Source organism: Cavia porcellus, unplaced genomic scaffold, assembly GCF_034190915.1.
Source record: "Cavia porcellus strain 051 isolate PalLab524CR breed Dunkin Hartley unplaced genomic scaffold, mCavPor4.1 scaffold_15, whole genome shotgun sequence".
Classification (NCBI taxonomy): domain Eukaryota; kingdom Metazoa; phylum Chordata; class Mammalia; order Rodentia; family Caviidae; genus Cavia; species Cavia porcellus.
Genome location: NW_026947498.1, coordinates 58,413,257 through 58,438,781, shown reverse-complemented (window position 1 = coordinate 58,438,781; position 25,525 = coordinate 58,413,257). Strand labels below are relative to the sequence as shown.

The 25,525-nt window shown below is 37.9% G+C and overlaps 1 protein-coding gene and 1 long non-coding RNA gene across 9 annotated transcripts in view; one reads left to right on the top strand and one right to left on the bottom strand.

Moving 5' to 3' along the window:
• Positions 1 to 25,525, bottom strand: part of Cd200 (CD200 molecule) — a 44,473-nt gene that overhangs the window by 18,507 nt on the left and 441 nt on the right. For 2 of the 8 annotated variants that reach the window (XM_013151775.3, XM_023564878.2), the window contains exons 2-7: positions 18,838 to 18,916; positions 15,481 to 15,801; positions 13,686 to 13,958; positions 11,571 to 11,678; positions 11,068 to 11,187; positions 2,257 to 3,513 (exon numbers count right to left, since the gene is read on the bottom strand). In XM_013151775.3, coding sequence (XP_013007229.1) covers positions 11,111 to 11,187; positions 11,571 to 11,678; positions 13,686 to 13,958; positions 15,481 to 15,801; positions 18,838 to 18,916 — 858 coding nt within the window. In that variant the 3' untranslated portion in view covers positions 2,257 to 3,513; positions 11,068 to 11,110. Of the gene's footprint in view, positions 1 to 2,256; positions 3,514 to 11,067; positions 11,188 to 11,570; positions 11,679 to 13,685; positions 13,959 to 15,480; positions 15,802 to 16,463; positions 16,572 to 18,837; positions 18,917 to 20,013; positions 21,286 to 21,683; positions 25,497 to 25,525 lie in introns of those variants that run through there. The other 6 variants (XM_063224946.1, XM_063224949.1, XM_023564880.2 and 3 more) reach the window with 6 other exon arrangements.
• Positions 14,740 to 16,265, top strand: LOC134470491 (uncharacterized). The gene is made up of 2 exons (XR_010039420.1): positions 14,740 to 14,894; positions 15,446 to 16,265. It is a non-coding gene; the product is annotated as an uncharacterized LOC134470491 (long non-coding RNA).

The window sequence follows — 25,525 nt, the reverse complement described above, 5'->3', positions numbered from 1 at the left end:
AAATTAATGTAATCATTATGTATCAAAAACATCTACCAACAAAAAGAATGACATAATTTGTTTTGACATATTTTGCAACAGCTAGGCTAGGACAAACTAAAAGAAGAAAAAGCAGCAGCAGCAGATTGATCAGAAAGCCATTGCAACAACCTAGAAGGATGATAGTTCGGACAGGAGATAGGACTGGAGGTAGAAAGTGGACTCTGAATATACTGACAGAGCAAAGAGAACGAAAGATGGGTCACAGAGGTGGGTGGAGCACAGAACAGGATGGACAGGATACCTGGGATTCTGAGCTGGAGTTTCAGTCCCATCAAACATTTATAGCTACCTGAGGAAAGTCACAGAGAAGCCTGAGAACTCATTTTTCACACCAGGATAAATGGGATTAAATAATACCCCCCCCACAAGGCTCAAATAAGTATGGTGTCTCTGCAAATGGTGTGCTTGCTTTGGGTGGGGAGATCTTGTGCAAGTTAAATCAACCAAAGAGGAAGGAGGTACTGAGATCGAATTTGGAATATTTAGAGAAAAAATAAAAATTTTAAAAATACAAAAACATTATAGCTGTGAGGAAGTAACTTCGAAAGCTTTATTTGAAAAGATTAAAAAAATTTTTTTGATTAGTAAGAACCATAGAACAATACAAACAAAAAAGACTAAAACTCTCAGTATTCAGGTTAAATAAACAAGCAGGTTGGGGTTGCAGTTTGGCACTCTCTTGCATCACTGCCACAAAAGCAACTTGACTCAAGAAAAATGTTTTAACCAAAGCTGATAATTTCTAGTAGTAATTTATGGATTTAGTTCTCTTTGAATCTAGATTTGTGAATTATCTTGTTAGTGGTAGATGAATATCCACCTAAAAAAAATAAGTTCTTATATTGTTTCAGTTTCACTTTTAGGTAAGCATAAAAGGCTTGTTTTGTTTTCCTATCTGAGGAGGTTTCCCATCACCCTGGAATTTTTCTGAAATTTTACAAAGAAATGTGATTGCATTACTTGAAGTGTCTCAAAAGTTTACAACTTTCCCATTTGTACGTGTGCAGTCTGAATCTCTTTCTAATTCACAAGTACAAAAAAGCACTCATAATTGAAAGTTCATGATGGGGGGGCTTGCTGAGCACCTCTGAGGGGGTTTGAGGGAGGGGGCAACAGGGCAGCAGGTGACTGTGGCACTGCAGGCTGGCTCCCTTCTCAGCAGAGGTGCACGCTGGATCACGCTCTTCTCTGGAAGCCTCCCAAGTCCCCATCCAACACAGCAGCCCTAAATCCAAGTGTCTCAATGTTCTGAAAACTAACCGATAAGCCATTTAATAGGCTATTTTAAGTTAAATTATTAGTCATCAGTAAGAATTAGTCTTGGGGCTTTCAGAGCTTCTGAACTTTGAAAGGAGTTCCAGAAAGGCAATGGCCTTTAAAAAAAAAATACTGACTGAGCAGTCAAATGCTTAGGCATTGTGAAGACAGTAGTCTAGAAAGAAACTTTGAGAAAGGATCATCAAATCTCACAAAGCAGTCTCTTTTGCCATCAGTGTTTAATACTGTCTCCAAAACTGTTTCAGGGAATCTTATACTAAAATCATTCTCATAATAGCACCAATATATGATATACTCTTTTCATTCTCATTCTCTTTAAAAAATGACATGGAGTTTTCTAGATGCTATATGATCTATGATGTTGACTATATTCTGCCAGCAAAGAGAATGCAGGTTGATCTATTTTCATTTTTAAAATTTATCAGTTTTTATTCCAAATGTGGCATTTATCTACAGATATAGTTCTCTTTGCAAAAATGCTGAGGGTCTTTGATATTTTACATGCATAAAGGGATCCTGAGATCACCACGTTTAAAAATTGCTGCACACAGTTATCTTGGCTGACTTAGCACTAGTTCAGCTGAAATAGCAGAAATATAGCAAATACAGAGTGATGATTTCTTGTATACGCAAAACTGTGTGAACCAACCCTTTTGCAAAAGTTGATATCTGAAAGCAGAGCCAAACAAAAGCAGACAGAGGAAAGTGTCCAATGGATGCTGTCAGGTGAAAAGGTGAAACACACAGAGCATAAGAAGCTCGCCCTGCCCAGAGCAGGGACTTGCGGCAATTTGTGACTAATCAGAAATACCATCTGCAACTTTCAGAGAGCAGGAATAGAATGAGAATGGAGGGAACGGTTTCATATGCAGAGAGAAAAATACAAGAATTACAGTTCATTTCTACATTTTCCAAGAGAATACCATAAATCAGATATTGAGAATTGATACTTTTAATTGTTCAGTATTTTAATACAAATGTAAGAAATAATACAGAATTAAATAATATTAAAAGTTTAAATATTCAACTTAACAGCAAAAATGAAAATATGTAACATTTTAATTCTTAGGTCATTGTATAAAGACAGAAGCAAAATATACAGAAAAAAACATTAATTTGGTCTTACGATTATTTATGAAATCCAAATTGGTCCATTAGTTAAAAGATACTTTTAAAACAAAGGGAATGTATGTTTACACGTGCTTGATCCTCTTTGGTGGAAAGTTAACGCATGTGAAAAGAATCCAGGAGACACAAACCAATTGGCTGACAGTTATGTAGTAAATCTCTGAAATGTTTTCATAATATACTTTCATTATATTAGGCTGACTTCAGAATGACCTAAAACAGAGGTGAGGTCATATTATGAGACAAAAAGACAAGGAAGCATGCTTCTTTTAAGTTGAGTTATTGTCTAACACTGACAATATTTATCCTTCTATAAAAATAAGTTAAATAGATAAGATTGTTGATGTTATTTCATGATACATTCTGTCCTTGACATAATAAACCTTACAGAAGCACATGAAAAATAACAAGAAAACCAAAGGTTCTAGCAAGGTCAACAATTAGCAAAACCGTGAGCATGAGTGGATTAAACAACAAATCATAGAGAAACTCACAGACCTAAGAACAAAGAAGAGACATACAAAGAGATAGCACAACAGCAGAAGGCAAAAGATATTCTCAGGAGAGTTCTTTAGACCTTATTATTGTATTCTTTTCTTTTCATGTTTTCCTTGGCTTATTGTTTTCCTGTAATTATATCAATTCTGAGAGCTGCATCGTACATTATTTGATCCAACTTCTTTCAATGCTAGGTAAGAACATGCAAGCTCATTGAGGTAAGTCACTAGCAAGGTTCGCACTTATAGGAGCTTCAGGCAGTCTGTGAGCTCAACACTCCAAATTCTAAATCCAGGGCCCTTTCGATTATCAGTGCTGTACTGCTTTACAAAATCCAGTCCTACCACAGACCTCACAGACAAAAGACTTCATGCTGGAGTTCAAACACTGTGTAGTTTCAACAGCAATGAAAAGTCGTACATTTCTTAAAACACCTCCTTCTGCCTTGTTTGCACCTCTAGACCCTTTTCAGAATGACCTGTTTTCTTCCATCAAATTTCTCCTCTTCCACCAATTCAAGTAGACCAGGGCAAACCTTTCATGGTTCTGTGTATGTCCTCTAGGGCTCTGGATAAAAGAAAAACCAATATATTAACTTTTCTGGATTTTTTTCTTTCATTTTGCTTTTATTTGCTTATTCTTTTTTCTTGGAATTACATCAGTTCTTAAAGCCTCATAAAATTTTTTTTGGTCCAACTTATTTCTAAATTGGATGAGGATGTTGAATATTTATAATTTTTATCTTAGTGTATTTTAAATCAAGGGATTAAGAAAACTAGAAATCTCCTAGAATATATTTCATTGGGAAAGGTAAGGAGGTAGACGATTCTAATTCAGTGTGATGCAAGTGGGCTACCATTTTCTTTACAATAGCATGGCAACTGCCAGGAAATAATGGTTTGAAAACTCACCTAATCCGCAAGTAAAGAGATATGTTCAACAGTGCCAGAATATCTAAATGAACTCTCCTGATAACACCTTGAGCTTTGTTTCTTATGGATAATAATTTGTTGGACAGCAGGAAAGGCAATAAAGAGTATTGCTTTTATAACACAGAAACTCGAAAGATCCAGGCCTTTCTTAAGGACAATATGTTCTTCCTTTTCTTAGATGAAGTTTATATACTAAATATATCTATACATTTACCTCCCCTGAAAGGGAGTATTTATGCCCAGAGAGTCTGTTTTTGTGCATGTGTATGGTCTATAAACATTCTCTCCCTCTTTAAAACTGAGTCATCTATGAACCACCGTTGTTATGAGGGGAAAGAAACCATGAGGTGTGTTTAAGGTATGTAGAATACAAGAAGGAACTGTTAATGGAGAGAAGAGTACAGCTAAGTCACAGAAAGGACAGCAGGAACCAGACGGAAGGTACACGAGACAGTGTTGCTGGCCATCCTCTGGATCCACACCCAGCCAGATATTTTCCTGACACCTGGCAGTTCTGGTTTCCTGAAAACCCATTCACACTACTTTCCCACGGTAACAATTTCCTTCTTTCTACCCTCTGACTTGTGCTGACTTTGGTAAGTGACTGTTTTTCACATCCTAACACTAAAACTCCCAAAACCCAAAGGTCTAACCAAAATAGTTCCCTTTCTTCAGAAAGAAATAAATAACATTACAATTGTAGGTCTTACAAGTTATTTCAGTACACTGAGGTTTTTGGCACATGTATTTTCTGATCCTGACCCCCACGTAAGTTTACTTGCATTCTAAACTCCACTCAAAACTACTGCTGAGATGACTCTCCAGATACTCCTGCCCACATGTCCAAAAACATTTGGATTAGTTCTGAGTTCTTCTGTCTCAAAGCCTGCATGCTAACATTCCATTATCCTCCATTTACCTCTTTAATCTTGCCTCTCCTTTGTTATTTTTATCATTTCTGAAAATATATATGATAAGTCCAAAAGGGACCTTAGATTTAGTAATAATAGAAACTAACATTTATGGAGACTTAGTATGCTATATATGGCTATGCTGGAGATCTACTGGCTTACATTGACGGTTAAATTGTTGGTAACCTGAAATTAACCATGGTGGAAATATTTGTACCACAAAGTGTAGCAAAAGAAACCTCATCAGCTTTCCCTCAAGCTGATTCCCAGCATATACTGGTGTTAAGCATTATATGACTGTACATATTCTCTTTTTAATCTTCACAACATTATTATGAGATAGCTTCCCATCTTCCAAAAGCAAAGAAGCATAGGTTAAATGGCTTTGCCAAAGCTACTCTGTGAATTTTCAAAGACAGAATTTGGTCAAAATCATTGAGTAATTGATCATAATTGTAAATAAAAATGACTGAAAAGAAAATAACTAATCCTGCATGTCATTTATAATCATCCTTGCTGAGACTGACAGTTAAGTAGAAATCAAATATTATATTGAATTTTTCATTTATTTCATCAAGTTTTGGTTAAAAGAATTTTACTTAGACAAGAGAAATAAGTTCCAAAGATTTAATACACAATGTGCTAACTGTAGTAAAAATGTCTTTTTTATGTGAAAATTACTGACAGCATAGATTTTTAAACTATTTTTTACTGCAAAAAAATAAGTATGTGAGAAACTGAGGTATTTATTAGCTTCGTTTGGCCATTCCACTATATAGACAAACATCATGCTGTATGTCATAAATTTTATAAATTTTTATTTGGCAATTTAAAAAATAATAAAAACTAATGATTAAAGATTAAAACAAAATATTTATAGTATTTAATGCAAAATCTTTAAAAGACCTTTCTCTTTGTTGTACAACTATGAAAAAAAATCGGAGAATTCACAAGGCAATGACCACAGACACTCTTTATGAACCCAACATATTTAGCAGTCATAGTTAAATTCTGTCTTGTTTAGTAAGAAAAAACCAAGACGCTTTCTTATAGTTGCATCTTCTCCATAAGAGAATCACGCATTAGTATTGGTCATAAAATGCAAGATTTAACTCTGAAGTGATTTTTGAAAACCTTGTCTTTCAAGTTTGTACAGCAAAACCTCAATTGTTCATTATTTTCTGGGGGAAATTGTATTTTTAATATGATTATTGGGAGAAAACTAAATTCATCATTTAAATAATATTGAACACTGAGGGTTTAATTCTTAATTTTCTTACAATTTTTGTACTTAGGGGATGGGGATTTAGCTCAGCAGTACAAGCGCCTCCATGGTAAGTGCGAGGTCGTGAGTTCATTTGTGAGTTCATTCTCTGGTACAAAACAATTTTCGTACTTGATATATTCAGTTAAATCTATGTATTTTGTTACTTTTTTAAAAAAAGAACTGTAATGAGAGAATGGTTCTAATGTGTATTGGCTGTTAAGAGTCAATTTAGTTGTATAGGTAGAAATTTTTTTAAAATTGTAAGGATTATACAGAAAATACTGAGAACCCCAAAATCAATAACAGCTTCATAACATGATTCTATAAGCACTAGAGATATAGAAATCTTCATTTCAATGAGTTATGAGAAAGGCAGAAAAATCAATTTGGTAATACCTAACATCACTATATACAATGATAAATATAATTTTTATACCTTGATCTTCCTTAGCTAATTCAGTGGACTGCCCTATGACTAAGATATTAAAAGAAGTCAGAATTACTTGCCTCTGGGAAAGGATGCAATTAGAGAGAAGCGGGAAATATGCAAGAACTGAAATCCAAGCTAACATAAATAGGTTTTGCAAATTTACAGTTAGTGATGACTAGTGAAAGGGGGAAACCAGAAGTAGTACTTTGGAATTACAGATTTGAGACAAGATATAATATTGAAAGATCTTTTTAAAAATGAAGTATTCCCATATTGGAAGAAGATGGGAAATGAACATGAAAGCCAAAGTAATGTATTCAGAGGTTGCGCGAGCAGGTTCTAATGTTCTTTGATATAGTGTTACTATGAACAAACCTAAGGCCATGAAACTATAGAAATCAAATGCTTGCATGGGGAGGGGCAGGGTGAGTTAACAGCAGTCTCTCTATGCAGCTCACGTCCACCCTTTTGTAGCATTTATGGTAGCATATTAATGATCCCTCCAAATGCAGACGTCTTAACTCCAGAAATCTGTGAATGTGTCACTTTACGTAGAGTAAATTTAAAAATTTTGAAAGGGAAAGGTTACCTTGGATTATACAATAGGCCATTGTAACCACTTGAGTCTTTATAATGGAATGAAGGAGGCAGGAAAACCAGAGATTGATTCAGTACAAAACAGACCTAACTAGCCAGTGGTAGCTTTGCAGATAGAAGGGGAAAAAACACAAGGAGCGTGGGCATCTCTAGAAGTTGGATAAAGAAAGGAAAAGATTCTCCCTTCATCTCTCCGGAAAGGCATGTGGTCTTGCAGATACCTTGAATTGAACTCAGTGAGATTCATTTTGGACTTGACTTCCAGAAGTACAAGATAATAAATTTGTGTTGTACATCACTAAGTTTGAAATATGGTAAAGATGCAATAAAATATTTTTTTTGTCTTTTTCCAGTACCAGGGATCGAACTCACGACCGCATACTTGCAAGGAAGGCGCTTATGCCACTGAGCTAAATCCCCAGCCCCAAGATGCAATAAAATATTAATACAGCATCTATTATGTTTCCTCCTCAATTCCATCACATTGAGTGTTTTCATGAAGAAACCCAGTTAAAAAACCACTAAGTTTGTTTCTCCTTCTAGTGGAGATGAAAGTTTGTATCTGTCCAGAGCCAATTTTCCAACCTAAGTCTTAAATCAACCAAAAGAAAACATCTACTCAAAATATTAAGTTGATTATCTATGACGATCTTTTCCAAAGTGAGACATTTTAAATGTTTCTGAGAAACTTGTAATCATTGGTGAGCTGTCTAATGAGAAATGAAGGGTTATTTCAATCCCAAATTTAACTTCACAGTTTCATATGGGTAAGGTAGAAATTTATGACACCACTCAGTTTTAAAAGAAAGAACTATTATGAGATGGTAGAAAATTTCCCTAGGAAATTTTAATTCCTCCTCACTTTCTATTTCAGTACTAAAGTACTGGATTCAGGAAGGAAAAAGCATATTATTTTGAAAGCTTGTCAGTCTTATTGGGACAGTCTCCGAGGAAATAATTCTGACGATTCCTATCAGGAATGGTGCAGAAAAGACCTATTAACTCATTTAACATTCCCCCAGAGGGTAGCTTTACAGAAAAGAAAAAAAAAAAAAAAAAAAAAAGGAATCATGCTCTGTTATTATACTGCATAAGAAGAGTAAAAGAGGGGCTGGAGATTTAGCTCAGCAGCATAAGCGCCTGCCTTGCAAGCAGGCAGTTGTGAGTTCGATCCCCGGTACCGATAGAAAGGAAAAAGACAAAAAAAAAAAAAAAAAAAAAGTAAAACAAGACGAACTTCCATACAAAGACAAGGCTAGTCATTAGAGATTATTCCTCTAGGCAGAGTGTATAAATTTGCTTATACTTTTATGGGTAATGAATAGTGACTATGATCTATAATAGGCTTTGTTTTGATCATTTAGCAAACAAAAAGTTGATCTTACTTAACAAATTTTTTTACTGGCTACTGAGGAGCTCCACCAAGATGATTCTTTTTCATACTCGATAAATTCAAGTACAAATTCATCTGCTCCTTCTCCCTTACTTCACCCCAGCTAATTCATCTTTCTCCTTTGTTATTTCTGTCTCTCTGTCTCTGTCTCTATCTCTGTCTCTGTCTGTCTCTCTCCATTTGGTCACGTCATCATTTCTCAGGTCGTTGGGTTCAGAACCCTGGTGTCAGTTGTGGTAATCATGCTTCCTTGCCCATCAAAAAATTTCCAAAGATGATGGAAAGAAAAAGAGAAAGAAAACAAAAGTAAAGGTAAGGAAAATAGAAGGTAAATTATTAAGACTAGTCACCTTTCTCAGAAATGACTCATCAGAATTTATTAGTTGAAGAAATAAAAGTGTCACTATTTCATATCTTTTCTTCTTTCTCACAATTTTCTGTGTAACTTAAGGTTTTATCTTAATGAGATGCTATTTCCTTAACTTGGAGCATTTAAGCTTTCAGCATAACTGACACTTGGTTTTGTGAGCTACAAGAATACAGAATAATATTTGCTGGCTATTAAGATTTTTGAAATTAGTAAAAAATTAACTCTTTCAAATACGCTGCTGAACAGAGAAATTGACTCAACTGGCCATGTATTATGAAGACATCATCTGTGAATGGTAATCCTAGCATTTACAAGATTCAACACAAGTTTGAATATTTGTTTATAAATGAGGAAAAATTATGGCAGGGAGAGAAACTGTTGGTGAGCACTACAAAGCGGCTCTGAGCAGGATTTAAACTTTACTGATTGGCTTTCTGTCTTTATCTGCGAGTCTGTCCTAAGCCTAGGCCCCTTGCCTGGCGATGGGAGCTGATTCATAGTGAACCTCTATGAATCACTGGTCCTGGCTGAGGCCTGTAGTGACCTGTGAGGCCAGAGATACCTCAAAGGGCGAGATAAGGCCACAGCTGCGGACACTCTGCCTCCAACCCCAATTAACAAGGTAGAGACTGCAGCTGCAAAGATTACTCCTACAGTCTCACTTCTACCATGTCTTCATGGTAAGACAGTGCTACTGAATTGACTTGATTCATGAGTTGGAAATGTCCTTGAAGTGACTCCAAAGGTCCTGCTCATTGCCTGCACTTTCCTTAGTCTCTCTCTGCCCTTTGTCCTTGTGGTCCTAATATAAGTGGACTGACCCAGACAATCCTTTATCTTTACCCTCGAAGTCTCAAACTTAGTTAAAGGGTTTTGATCCTTCTGGAGCCCTAAAAATAATACAATTTGTCTCTTGTTATTTATCCTCCGCTGTACACTTGTTTGGGAGATCGAGGATCTAGGACAGAACCCGATAAAAGACTAGCTCTTTTTGCTTCAAGAATTAGATAAGGCACAGAATAATTATATGTCCCAGAAAACCCAAGACTTGCTTATTGAATTAAAGGGCAATAATATTTTGCAAGTATCCTAATCTAGTGGAATTCACCTTGTGCTTGAATAGATTGTATTATAAGACTTGTCCAAGAAAGATTTTTCAATATGAATTATTATATACTTTTCTGCCTATATTTTCCAAAAGAACAGGACAATAAGTACAGATTAAAATGGGTGCACCTGATAACAACAGTTTCTTTCAGGTCAACATACCAGGAAATCAGTAATGATAGAAAAAACCACCCTGGCAGAGGTCAGGAGACCAGGGTTGTAGACCTAGTCTTCTTTAAGGATCTAAAGACCCCTAGGAAAGTGGACTTCTTTTTAGGCATCTGTGTCCTAATTGGAAAAGTGAAATGTTTGAGTAAATAGTATAAAATGGACTTCTGCCTTTGATATTCCATGGAGTGATTATGAGTTCTAGCAGCTTAGGTTTACATATAATAAGATTATCTGATCTGTGATTGCTTCTCTCAAAACAGAACAAGTTCCTTTGTCTTATTTTTGCAAAAGGGCTACTGGCACTGAAGAACTATTCTTATTTTGTAAATTCACAAGAATTAATCAGTGTTTACATAAGGCTTATGCAAAATCAAATAGTAAAAAAAACTAGAAAATGAAAGATATAGTCTATGAAATGAAACATACTCTATAAAATAAAAAGACCATATAGTCTCTAAAATGAAAATAACATAGTGCTTAAGGGATATTGTTAACTAAAGCCGAAATAACATTAAAAATAAACATTGTTTTCTACCCTGATCTCTGACCTTCAGTCATCTGAGATGGAGGGGACTCCCATGTTACCCCTTAACCCTAGGAAATTCCCATTTCATATACCATAAACTTCACATTTGCATTCGATACTTGTGCATGGTCCTTAGAAACCCAAGAAATTTGTTTCTTTCTATGTAGGTCACATCTCTTGTATTATATTTTGTAATATCTTAGAGTTGCCACTGATAAGGTACTGAATTTACAATAGAAAGGGAACTGAAAAATCTTTTAAAAAATGAATCCATTTTCCCTTTCAGTCATTTATTAGTTCATTCAATAAATTAACATTTACAGAACATCTCCTGTGATAGATGCTGTGGGGATAAAGCGACATTTACAGTCTGGAAGGGTGGTATGACATGACACAAGTACTGTAAGTGTGGATCACCTGTATGCTGCCGATAGTGTTTGAGGCATCATAGCAGTGTAACTTAGGAAGTGCTATTTAATGAGTGATCATACTGAACAATTTCACAGTCTCTTAAATGGGCATCTGGCTTGTGGAATGCTGTAAAAAGAAAAAAGATTGTCCTTATTAACAAATAGTGAGCACCCTGAATGGGTGCCAGACTTTTCTTTGTTTCTGCCATCAAATGACCCATTGTGACCAAGTAAACATTCTCTTCATTTCTTCTCATGAACACTTACTTTCAACTTATTAAATAACTAACATTTAAACTGTCTTAATGAAAGGAGAGAAGAAATGTCCACTTGCCAGAAAATTGCCACGAAGCATTTTAAAAAGGGCACCAACATTTACGTACTTTGGAAACAACAAACAAAGTGTAGTACACTATTGCCATCCCCTTATTTATACTCAGGTAACCCTCAAATTGTCTTTAAAAGATCTTTTAACTTGGTTTATGTTTCCTATTTCCTGGGGTGACTCACCTCGGCCCTGATTCCGACGACGTTTCCAGTAAAATAAGATGGAGATTAAGACCAGGAGAATCGCCAGGGAAACAAAGCTTAACAATAATGGAATTGAAAACCAAACGCCTGTGAACAGTGAAAGGAGAAAGCAAATGGAGTCACAGGAGAACGTGGTTGAGGCAAAAAATGATAAAATAACAGTTCTGATGACTTTTTACTGGAGTTGAGCTTTCAGTTGAAGTTACCCTAAAAAACATACCTCGCAAAGTCTACATTTACGATTCTATATGGTTTTAATAACCATAATAGCTGACATCTTTTAGTTACTGAATCATAAGTCTTCACATTTAATCCTCAAAATATTCCAATAGTTAGATGTTGTTATCTTTCATCCAAGTACTAACTAACCAGTCCAGACCCTGCTTAGTGTTATTCCAGCACAATAGAGAAGCAAAAGCACCAAATGAACAGGTTTATTGAGTTGGGGACGTGGAAAGGAGCACACAACCTATGGCTGGACTGTCTCCTTCACCAGGTACAGAGAGGCTGAGGGTTATACGACCTCTGATTGGATGGCGCATGGGGTGGATATTGATGACATGTGAGGAACCGATTGAAATTCTTTGTGCGTGCAAACAGGAAGGCGAGTTGCAATTAGGGCTGAAGAAGAAGCAGGAAGTGGTAAGCATTCCCACTTTGGCCTTCTGCCACGTTAGTCCATCGCCCTAACTGTACAGTAATTTATTCTAGGGGAAAACTCTTTCACTTAGTTTCCACAGCTTCAGAGATCAGATGAGGTCTGACACACTCACAGTGATAGTGAAGTATACCAGACCATCACAACAGTTTCTGCAGGTAGACAGCTGTTATCTAACAGACAACAATAAAGTAAAACTGAGCCACAGCCAAGGTAAGTGAGCTCAAAAGTCAGTGTAGTAAGTTGGGCCAAGGGAGGAGCATTGCTGTGGACTCCAGACCAGCCTAAAAGGAAACACAGGGAGTAAAAGGGGTTGGAATGGGAGATGGCTTGTTTTAGAAGGAGTGACAGGATATGTCAGAGCAGCCCTTTTCTAATGTGGGTTACACAGATTTCATCACATACGTGTGTCTTCCAGGAACCTCTACTCCCCTCAGATTGGGCAGGAAGTCTCCCCCTCCTGCCTTCAGACCTGCTGCTGTATACACACAGCTTTTATATGAAAGCAATTTACATGCGGTTTTACAAGGGCCAGATACTTTTCTCTATTCCCTAGGAGACTGGACGTTCTCTGAATGCAGGAAACTAAGTCTTTTTCATTTCTGTATTTTTTGTGCTGAACCCAAAGTCTGGTATACAACAGACAGTAAATCTTATCAGAACAAAAGAACAAACATGAATGGATATTGACAAAAGCATTTCACATTTACCAAGGTAAATCTTACCTGTGATTAGTCTCCCTTCCCTGTGATTTCGCTTCCCATGATTTTGGTTACTCATGGCATCTCTGGTCCAAAAGTATATCATAGAAAATCGCACCACATATTTTAAATTGCACACTATTGTGAATAACACAGTAACATCTCACAGCTCACACCACATTATTCCATCCTATCTTTGTCCAGTGTATTGACATGTTCTAAGCAACCTTCCTGTTAGTCACTTAATAGCATACTTGGTATCAGACTAACAGTCACAGCATCACAGTGTTTATGTTCAAGTAACCTTTATTTTACTTAAAAATGAACCCAAAGCACAAATATTTATGAAGGAATATTATTGTATTGTTCTACTTTATAATTGTAGTTGTTAATCTCTTATTGTGCCACATTTAGAAATTATGCTTTATTATATGTATGTATATATGTACAGGATGAAGTATCATGTGTGAGGGTTAGTCTTATCTGGCTTCAGGCATTGACAGGGTAATGGTGGGGGACTTGGAACGATAGTATCCCCTATGAATAAGAGGAGACTCCTGTAAAATTTGATTTATTCGCTTTCTTAGCTCTTTTTTCTTTTTCATACTAACCGCTTCCTTTCCCCAGTGATCTCCTTTGCTGAGGAGATGAAAAACCTGAGAAACATTTACCACCTTCCTTATGGGTGGGTATCCATAGGTACAATCACATCCGTCTCTGACCAACTTCTCTTACCTTTGTGCAGAGTTTCCTTGTAGTCAGCCACATCTCCCAAGTGCAGGACCTGGCAGATCACCTCCTTCCCAACCTGACTCTTGGCATCTTTGACGTGGAGAATGCTAGTGACAGATGTGGTGCCATTAGGATGCAAAACACTCTCAGTGGTATTCTCAATCCCTGACCCAGCAACCTTCCAGGAGATCACAGGGGCCGGGCGGGCAGTGGCAGAGCAAGTGATGTTTAGCTGATCTTCGAAGAAATTGTGGTGAAGGAATACTATGGGCTGTACTGGGACCAAAAAAAAATATGTTTATATGACCTACACTCAGTAAATCACTTAGCTAAACTTTAAATTCTGCTCACAGAACTGAAAAAAAGTCATCACAAAAAGATGTGGTGGTTATGCATATTCCACTTAACTATGACTTAGTTTCTGTCCCATTATCTAACCTGCAGGGTGCAGGAGAGCCTGGTCCAAACCTGTGATGGGAAAAGCACTACAAGCTATTTTTCTCTAGCACAGCTGACTGGATGGATAGAAGATACTGAGAAGTCCTATGCCACTCTTCTTTCACAAATAGGCCGGAGGATAATTATTCTGTTCTCCTTTCACAGGACCATTGAAGCATCTCTGGATTCTTCAAATAGTTAGCTAATAACTCCACGCCAGCATCTCCATATATGTAAATGTACCTACCAGAAACATGAGAGTAGGTACCAGAACAGAGTCCAAAGAGGGCTTCTGCTTAGTGAGAGTCATTTTATGCTTGAAGCTGGACCAGTGAGTGAACCATGAAGGGGAAAAAAAAAAGTTGCCTGCTTGGATTTTGCAGCTCAAAACCAGAACAATCAAGCAGTTAGAAGCACCTTGGACACCACCTGATACAGTTAAGGGAAAGTAACTTGCTTAGGAGAAAATATAACTTTCAGGCCAGCTGTAGCTTGTTCCCTTTTAAAAGTTCACTAGCTAAAGAGTTCATCTTCACTGGAGTGTATAATTTATTTCTGCCAAGCAGTGCATGCTGTTCTTTTGTGTTTGGCTTTGGAGGCCACATGATAATTACAGGGGAATGCTGAATGAAAGCTGGTCTGTGCTTTTAGGCTTAAGAGGTGGGTGGGAGTATGCAGGGGTCAGAGGGAGTGGGGCTATGGAACTCCAGCTGGGCATAGAGAGGGCGAGATCGCGAATGATCACTGGCAGAAGACAGTCGAAAGTGAAATCAGGTAAGTAAGATGATGTGGCCAGACTAAGTGTCAGGATCCTCTAGGGATTCAGAGCACAGTAGATGGAACCCACAAGGTGTGGTTAGAAAGAGTGAATGTGCAAGGGAACAAGATTGCTAGCTAAAAGCTTCAGAGGAGTGTGGTTTTCTGAGACAAATTCAAAAGATTGTAAGTAAGGAAGAAGAGTAGAAAAAGGATAAGAAAAAAAGAGAAAGAGAAAAAGGCACAGAAATGAGCAAAATAAGACTTAAGAAAAAGGCAGGAAGAAAGAGGAGATGATGAAATGGAGGACAGGGAGAAATGAACAGGCAGAGAACGGAAGGTGGAAACCTGGAGAAAGACTGACAATACTCTGCAGGGTCCTCAACACAGGCAAAATAAGTGGAAAAACCCTGGATTTGGTGTGGGCATAACTCCCTTGTGTTCTTACCTACTTAATTCCCTTTGCTTCCATGACAATATTCTTAGAATGCTCAAAGCCTCAGTATTAAGATTTAATATTAAATATTAACATTCCTAATAATGCTGTATGTTTGTCTTCTAATTTCCAGCAGAAAAAAAACAATGGATTCTCAGAGATTCTCACCGTAGAGGGTAAGGCAGGTTGTTCCTGAGATCTTCCCAGCGCCAAAGGTATTGAAGAGACACATGTAACACCCTTCATCCTCCAGTGTTGCATTCCAGAAGGTGATGGCTGACTTCTGCAATCCCACCTCGGTGATGTTCATCCTATCCATATAGGGAGGCTGGACCACAACCCCATGTTTCTTACTGTAGGTGGCCATGTTTTCTGGGCTTATATCCTTCTTTTTTTGCCATGTCACAATTAAGGCTTCTAAGGAAGATTGCAAAGAACATCTCAAGGATGCAGGTGTGTTCAGCGGCTTGCTTTCATCCTGGGTCACCACTTCCACAATGGTACCATAAAAGAACACAATTATTAAGGTTGATACATTATGTCAACTTTAGAAGTCTAAAATTCAACTAAGTATCTCAGCAGTTCTACATCCCAGGATACAGAGGACCTGCCCTTTCCACTCTACGGTGTAGTTCATCATGTCAACTTGAGAATGTAACTAAGTGACTCAAAAGACAGCCAAGGTCCTCACTTTGTAAACACTCTGAGCCTGTGTAAGAGGGCATGGAGATGGTGTGAGTGCCACACCTATCCTAGAGGGTGTAGCCTGCTTACAATATAAGTGGAAAAGGGATCTGGTCCCCCACCACCACCTCTTTTTGCTTTTGCTTCTTTTGTTGTCTTCTGTCATCTTGATATGTTGCCCCTGTGCTGTGTCACCTTGCCTTGGAGACAGCTGATTACAGACTAAAACCTCAACAAACCACGAGCTAAATAAACCTTTCCTTCCTTAATTTTGGGTGCAGGTATTTTCTCTCAGTAACGAGAGCAAAGTAACCAAGACAAACGCTTATATTTTAAAACTGTAATACATACGTACATACATACATACACACACACACACATATTTTCCTGATAACAACATAATGTATGTTGAAAGTCAAAAATAAAAAAAAATTGCAAAGCAAAAAAACAAAAAAGGATTTACATACCTATAGTAAATAAATATATATTTGTTCAATCTTTAAAAGCAGAATAGCAGAACATAATAATAAGAAAGAAAATGCTCAGGGTCGAGAAAATTTGAAGACTCTTGTAGGCTGGAAAAGAAGTAGAATAAGATTAAAGATGAAAACTGCCAGACAGGATAGGAAATGAGTTAGAAACAAGAAGCAAGAAAGAGCCAAAAGATAACAAGTGGAGTGATTAGTTTAAGTAAAGAAGATGTAGCAACTCTGTATATCACACACACACACACCTTACAAAGGAAAGAAGCACAGAAGTGTCTGCCTCTGGACAGTAGAAGTGAACACAGGCGCATAAAATACAAAGATAAACTGCACAGTGCTCTGGGAGGCTTGTTAGTTCACAGCAAGGCTCTAAAGCTTTCGTGCCCAAATGGCAAGTCACACATGCGCCATTTTCATTAAATGGTCTAGCACTAGTTTCCTGTCTTTTGCCATTGTAGCCATTATGGCAGACAACATACTGGGAAATCTTACTATAATAACAAATAGCCATTAGCTGAAGAGATACCATTAATGAATAAATTAGGCAGGCAGTCTGTTCAACCGAATTCTTCCAGAACGTACCACAAAGGGTAAATATATGACAGATTAAAAAAGTAATGAGTAGGTTTCACTGTTCCAACATCAGCCCAACAGGACTTGTAAAAAGGAGAGAAAAGGAAGAATGAAAAATAAAAACACTATAAGAATGAAAAATTACTTTTTCAAAATGAAGAAAAGAGCACTCTAAAATAGGCTATACTGACCATGAAACTTCATATACTCCAAAACCTTACTCAGAAATTTATAAAGCAAAAACAAATAAAATCATAAAATACAATTTAAATGTATACAATCATCATTGGAGAGCTTTCTATATATCTTTCACAATCTTCAGTTTCTTATATTTTAAAATCATTTAATCAACTATGTATATGCTATTCAGAGAGAAGGCATATTTTCAGAATATACATAAAGTATTTCCCAAAACTGAACTTGAAATTAGCTACAAACGTTTGCTACCATGTGACCTGGAAACTACCTACAGTGTAATAAAATCAGAAATTTGCACACTGCTTTTAAACCCTTAGTCATAGTAGAAATAAATTAGTAAAACAAGGTGACATGATGTTGAAAATCTGTGTAAATGAAAAAGCAGCTCATAGAGGGACAAACATCATCTCCATTTCATTTACTGGAAAACAAGAGAGACTGAAAAACAAACACAAAACTTTCATCTAAACCTCTTACTCTCCATCCAAAACACAGGAGGGAATTCATGAAGATAAATGTGCCAATTAATGAAATGACACACAAGGGAAATTTGATCAAAAAACACCAACGCTTGTTTTTTAACAGAAATAAAGCATAAATGTTGGCAAACAGTAGAAAGCAAGAAGGCTGCCCAAACAATTCCCCAACAACACAAGGACAAAAAGCAAGCCCAGCAACAAACTCCAGGCCTCCCGTGTGGTGCCCGACGGGAGATTTAATGATGTAAACTGTTGACATTTTTCAGGGCCAAGATTTGAAAAAACTATTGCTGTAGAATGTGGAGTAGACAGGACATCAAGACAAGTGCTCAACTTTTGGGGGATTTCTTTTCTATTTTTGCATCACCATGGAAGAACTTTAGAGGAACATTTACAACTCTTTGCTGCTTTGGGGGCTCCTTCCCGTTTTGCCAGTCAGTTGGTAAATCCTGTGATAGATGCTATAAACCAGGGCTGTTGCTAGGCTGGAAGCCTGCCCACCCTTCTTTAGCAAGGTCCTCTCTAGTTGCTGGGCAACATTAAAGTGAAAGTGATTTTTAATAAAAGGCCAGAAGAACAGGAAAATGATCTCTCTTAGAACACAGCAGGAAAAACTAGAAAATTTAGCAGATAAACAGATGACACAGGCACGTTTTGGTGTGTGGGAGAGCATGGTAAATATCCATATATCCTCTATATTTCATAATTTTCTGTTTTTCTGAAAAAGGACAACAAACCATATTTTAAGGCTTATTCCCATATTATCTTCCAAAGAGACTATCCAAACTGACGCACCCCTAAGAATACCCTTATCCTTATAAAGGCAGGGAATTCTTATTTCTAGATTTTTAAATTTGGTGAGTAAATGACACTACATTTTAATTTTCAGAGGATATTTTGCTCAGTCTGACTCATCTATGGACACAGCTTCTAAATATCACATTGTTATTCTGCCTCGAAAACACAGAAAATGTGAGGCACGGCAGAGGCACTCCACCCTTCCAAGCAAATTACATGCTTCAGCAGCTCATGCAAACCAAACAGCAGCAGCCACCACAGACTCCCCGTGTGCTGGACCGGGGCTGGAGGGGTTAAGCATCTTTTACCTTGTGCTGTGCACACCACTGTCGCCATGCCCCAAAGCAGGCTGTAGGTAGACAGATGACAGAATGACCTCCTCAACACCTGAAGACAGAAAGGAAAGTACAGAAATGGGGTTTGCATTTGGATAAAGGCAAGGCAGCTTCAGTGTAATTGCTACTTCAGGGAATGTGGCAGTTAAGTTTTTACCCACCAGAGAATTTTGGTTTTGTGGAGGCAACAGGCACGGTATGGTTCTTTCATAACAGCAAAAAACCCCTTTAAATTTGAGGCCTGTCTCTAAAGCCACTTGTCAAGGGAAAGGTCTCGAAGACCACTGGGGAAGTAACTGCCTTAAAGAAACACAGAGCACCCAGGGAGTACAAATGTCAGAGAGCACTCAACAGTTCACATCTGCGGATATTAAGAATACAATGCAAAGGTAAAATGCAAGAAATCGTGACTGCTTGAGCTTTGCTGAGGTACATTTCCCTGCAAAGTATACATGATTTGCACAATTTAAAAAAAACCAGTATTGGCTTTGATTTGATGTTTTTCCTTTGTTGCCTCATGGATCTCTTCACTTTTTCTACGTGCATATCATTCTAAGGAAGACATGCTTTCTCCATTTTTCTGTTTTTTTCTATAATAAAGATGTATATGAAATGTAAGTTTCTCTGTACTTTTCCTTACACTTCATTTTAATACCAGGTTGCCAATCTGTTCCACGTAGAGGTAGAAATTTAATGTCATATCATCTGTCATTTCAGTCTCCTTCCAGCCAACATTCCATGAATGCCCCAGTCTCTTTACATTTAATCTACCTTTCTGGAAGCTTCCATAATGCCAGACTGTGGAGCAGAGATACTAATATTGTTTACCACCATGTATCCAGCTGGCCTTTACTAAAATGACTGTTTGCCCTCAATTATCACCGTCAGTGGTTTATATTTATAGGGGAAAGTGAAGTTCTCTAATGTTCTAAATGTTGTCTTGGTTTCTCCCTGTAGTCTGCAAAGTGAAATTTTAAAAGTTTCTGCCAAGATGTGTATGTATGCATCTATCTGCATTTTACTGTTCCTTTGTCGTGGTGGACAGGCACAGGCTTCCCCAATCCCACCCAATCCCAATGACACAGATACTTTCTCTTCTTGGATCTCGACACCTATTTGCAGGGTCTATTTTCCACTCTCCTATTTTACCTCAGCTCTCTACTTCTGCAGGTCAGGCACAGGGCTTCTTTTTCAGAATGCAAACTGGTATCTAGCCACAGTCATGAAACAGTCCTTCCTTCCTCTCCCATTCTGCAAAACACTTATCTCCTCTTGGATCAGAGAAGCTACTTCTTCCAGCATTTTGAATTCTTTCAGTGATTCTTTTAGTAAAGAACTTTCTGTCCTTGGTGTTTCAAAATTTGGCTTTTTGGGATTCAAACAATTCAGCTCATGTTATCATAAAAGTCTGGCTTCTGAAACTTATTTTCTGCTTTTCTGGGTAGTATTTCTCTTCTGAGACAGTAGGTATTTAACTATATGATTTAAAGATCAAGAACAAAAAATAAATGTCAGGAATCAAAACACATACAAGGTAATATATCAGAATTACACTCCTAACTTATCTCCCATAAGGTGACTAAACTACTAATGGAAACGGTATTAGCATTTATTGAATTATATATTCACAAGACTATTCTTAGAGGTTAAGCTATTTCTTTTAAAACTTCTTATGAACTTATTAAAGACACACTATAATTATTATTTCCAAAATGAAGAACTGAGACACATATTCCCAAAGTCAGACAGGCAGGAAGCAACGTAGCCAAGATTTAAACTCCAGAGCTCATAACTATAAATGCTACAACATTTGCCCTCCTCTATGCATAAGGGATCACTGATTTTAAGAATCAGACACACAAATAAATCCAAATTATGAAATGATGCTGTTGCTGCGTACTACCAAATCATTATTATAAGTGGTTATCAAACTCTCATTCAGAAAGTAGTTCCTGCTTCATTGTCCTAGAAAAATACGTTGAATGCATTTGGAAACTAATATTTGATAAATGTTGCACTAGGTTTCACAAAGCCAAGCTCTCTTGGACAGTTACTGCGTAATTATCTAGAACATTTACTGATTAAAAAAAAAAAAGTATCTGCTGTCCACATCTCAGTTGATTCTTGGCTCCCAGCTCCCACCACCTGCCACTGCATCCCTATATGCATGTCCTCCGGTCTGGGTCACTCTGTTCTCTTTGCATACAAAAGAGAACACTGTGGTGCCTTGATGTCACTGAGCTCTCCCCTGCTTAAGTGCTTTTATGTTTTCCTTCTGTCCCAAATTTTCTCAGCTGAATAACAGCAAAGGAGTGAATGAACGAGTTTACAAATGATACCAAACTAATCACTGTACCCAACGCACCTTCACTTCTAGACTTTTCTTTCCCAGGCACTTTCCTGGACTTCTTATTCTCCCTCTTATTAATTATGAGTAATTAGTCACTACACAGCCAGTGGTCCACATGCAGTCCTGCTTCTTACCTTTACTGCCCTACCTTGGCTTGTAAGAGTAGGTACCCTGGCAATTGTCTTCTGCTTATCTTCCACCAATATTTGTTTACTTAATCACAGACCATCTGTATTGAGTTGAATGTCATCCAAGGCACTCTGCCTGGTGCTTTGGAGACAACCATGAATAAGACAGATGTATAACAGCCATTAAATCGACTAGCTAGCTTACGTACACATTTACATTTTAGACAAATTAGTTTTCCTTAAATTTGTCTTTGTACAAGTTTTCATGCCATAAAAACCTCCTATAGTGCCTTGCTTTATTGAGAAAATAATTGAAATTTTCCAGCCTGATATTTCTTTACCTGCAAATTCATCTTCTGCTGCAATATGCACATTTTCTCCTTGAAAGCCAGCCTGGTCTGCTTCCAAAGGCACCACCCAATTTCCTGCCTTGCCATTTTTGCTTAAATCATTCCCCGTCATGAAATGCCTTCCCCTTGGCTTTTATCTAGATCTCTTTTTACAAGCTTGATCTCATCCATTTTGGTAAACGTGATCTTTTTCCTTTCAAATGCTTTTTGCTTAGATTTGTTAGAACCTAAGCAGATTTGAGCCTCTGCCCATGCATCTAAGGGGGACTTAACTTCCCTTTGTCCACCATCCTACCTCCTAGATCTTGTCTGAAGTCTCCTTTGACCCACTATCAGAGTTGAGAGAAGATGACCTCTTTCAAAGCACACCCCACAATATGCCCAGGTCCTCTGCACACTCTCCCCAACACCTTCACAACCTGTCAGCCCCCACAAACCCCAATCTGTCATTCTGTTCACTCTCTCTTGCATTGAGGAAAAAAATCTCATACTAAAACATGACCTGACAGTTTTGAAATACACTGCACTAAATTCTTAGGGTTGGAACACTGGCCGTTTGTTTAGCAGCTGATAGTCTCTAATTTGACTGTGTCTGCTTTTCCTTCCACCCGAGAACCTCAAACTGTCATTCACGAAGTAGTTCCTGCTTCACCTTCCTCAAATCCTGTTGTTTACCAGGATATCTTGATCATTTTCTCCTTGTTTAAGTCTGCTGCCAACAACAAAGCCAGCCCGGGTTTCCCATTCTTCATATATATGTTGTTAACAGCTCTGCTTAGTTCTGGCTTCTGATACTATAACTCATTTCTAAATTACTGGAAATAACCACTTATATGGCCTTGCTGGAGTGTCAGGATTATTGTGGAAGGATGGAATTCCATCTGGGGGATCCCATTAGCTCATTTCTATTAGGTAAATAACTTCTCAGCTATAAAGTTCATTTTTCCCGGTATTCTAACCTCTATGATTGCTCTGAAATTTCTCTGGGATTTCTATTTTCTTATGACATCTTTTTGTTTTGTGAGTTTAGGATCAGAGAATAAAGGCAGAATCTTTGAGTATCTGAACATCTCTAATGCCACAGGATTCCTCTTTCTTTTTCCTGTCCCGTGGAAGAACCCTGATTTTTAATATCCTCCTTCCTTCTCACTGTATATACTTGTTAGTTCCAGTTAATACATGCTCTTTTGTAAAAATCCCTTGAGTAACAGCTATGACCCAAAACTTAAGAAGGGAAAGGTTACAAAAGAAGTATCAAACCAGTGTAGGTCAACTGATGATTAATGACCACTAATCTCATAATGTAACCCTGGTTTTTCATGTAAGAAACATTACTAAGCAAGTACCTTCACAGACCAGAGTAGAGGTTTATTGGTGAGTATTGACACTCATCTTCCCTTAGGGTATATCATAAGCAGATGAGCCCCACGGTCCTGTCTAGCAAGATCAGTGAGGAATCTTGGAAACAGGCTTCAGCTGTGTCTCAGCTCCACTGGGGCCTTCTCATACACTGCAGGTGGTTATGTTTTTGGAGACTAGTGAGCTGTCATGGTCTGGGCACGGGCTTGATTCTTCTCCATAGACTCTCCATCACAGTCCCTCACTCAGTATTCCTCTACATCTTTGGGGACAAATATGTTAGAAGGGATGAGGTCTCATTTCCCCATGACCCGCCTCCAGTGCCATCCCTCATGTTAGTGCCCTCTCGTCTTCACCCAAAGATGCCCAATCATTTCGACTTTCTCCCTAGATTCCACAGAGTGTCATCACTATGCACACTGATATTCATCTGTATGGCGTAAGCTGCTTGTTTCTTATATTCTTAAACACTACAGGGAATTAAAATTACATCATTTCAGTGTGACACTAGGACTAATTACAGCTTGCATGTATATTTTTATTATTTGATACTAAGCATACTATGAGCATGTGACGCTCACCTTGTGACTTTTCTTGTCTTCATAGTTCTAAGGCCAACAACAAAGCCATTGTCCTTTAGGAAGTCAAAGATTATGCTGTCTGAAAGATACATCCTATGCCACACTTTTCCACCATGCCCCCTGTATCACATTCACTTCAAAGACTTGGGGGGGGGGGCTAGATCAATCAAAGGCTTTAATGTTGAAGTGGGCCAGATGGTACTTGAAATTTCCGAGTCTTCCTGAGACCGTTCCACCCTATCTTATTGTTTAGGAAAGCTGGAAAAAAAATCCAATCAAATGCTTCCTCTGACCCTGCTGCCAGGACCCAACATACGGTATATTCTCAGCTAAGGCTGCTATCAACAGATATACTGACATCACAGTACCACGTCAATGCAGACTGGATTGTCTTTCATTGTGAAAAATCTGTGTTTAGGACAAGAGATAAAAAGCAGACACACACTGAAACACAAGGCTGTGGACGTGGAGCCAGCAGTATTAACAAACGAAGCAGTTTAGGTCAAAGGAATCAGAAGGAAAGCCTCACTATGCAACACACACACATTTTACTTAATACACATTTTTCCATCATCTAGTCAACATAGAACTGAAAATACTACTGTGTTGAAAACCAGAGGATTTACATTTTTAAGGGCGGTAACCAAGAAGCTACTGCTTTATGGCAGCCAGGAGGACAAACTGACTGAATTGAGTTTTGTCTAAAACAAATGCTAGATGTGTGAGGTAAGACACATTATTTACCTTTCTGAAACTAGAAGAAAATAACAGTATCAACTTCATGGCTTAAAAGACTAAATGAAGTAATCTGAAATTTATAGCTACAAAACGTTAAACTTTTGAGAGCCAGTATGATATTACAGTGCAAAATCCCACACCTGACCTCATGTGAAGGGTTGTAGTTGTAAAGTAGGTACACTAAGAATATGAAATTATCTCCAGGTGATGTGTATAAGGTCTATATGGAACATCCATGAATTTCATGGTCATACTTGGGTTTTGTTACTTCACTTTGTGTATGCAAATATTCCAAAAAAAAAAAAAAAACCTGAAAACACGTCTGGTTACAAGCATTTTGACCACTTCTACACTGATTTCTGACACAGACAAGCACCAGTTCAATGCTGCTCTTATCCAATATGCGAGGACATGATGTCAGCACTTAAAGGACTTAATACAGTGCCCCGGATTTAACAAATACTAAAATGCATTAGATGGAGAAAAAATTAATACAGAAACGAAGAGTCACTCATGAAAAAGAAAAAGAAATCCACTTATAATGCTTTCCAAGACCACCAAGGTTGACAAAAGTTTAGGTCTTGCTTAACAACTGCCTAACCGGCAGATACATAAACCTCTTTCTCTGAAAGTTTTTAAATTGAAATCCTGACCCACCACATGTAGCCACATGAGCTTAGCAAAGATTAACCTCTGAACTACTTTGTCATTTGCAAAATGGGGCAGGTATTCCTTGTTGGTGAGGATTAAGCTTGTCTACCCTGTCAGCACTAGGCACTAGCTCCGAGACCACCATTCTCCTTTGTTAAGAAAGATAATGAAATACAGTGACTAGTTGTGTGGTCTTTCCAGTCAGCTGTAGGTAAAAATACCTTTATCTCAGTAAGCCAACAGGATGTATGATTGACTTTTAAAAATATAAACAGATCCTGAATAAACAATGCGCCTTCTCCCTGGATATTCTTAAACAACGCTTTGATGAAACAGGATGGTCAGAGCTTTCAACCCTCTCCGAAGTGCTGCTGCAGCTCTGCGGGATCCTTGGTGGCTCCCCAAGGCAAGCCCAGGAGGCAAGAGCAGGCTGGGCAGCTCCAGGGAAGGGCTTCTCCGGGGCAAAGCGCACAAAGCCAGTGCGCGCTCCACGCTCCATCTCCT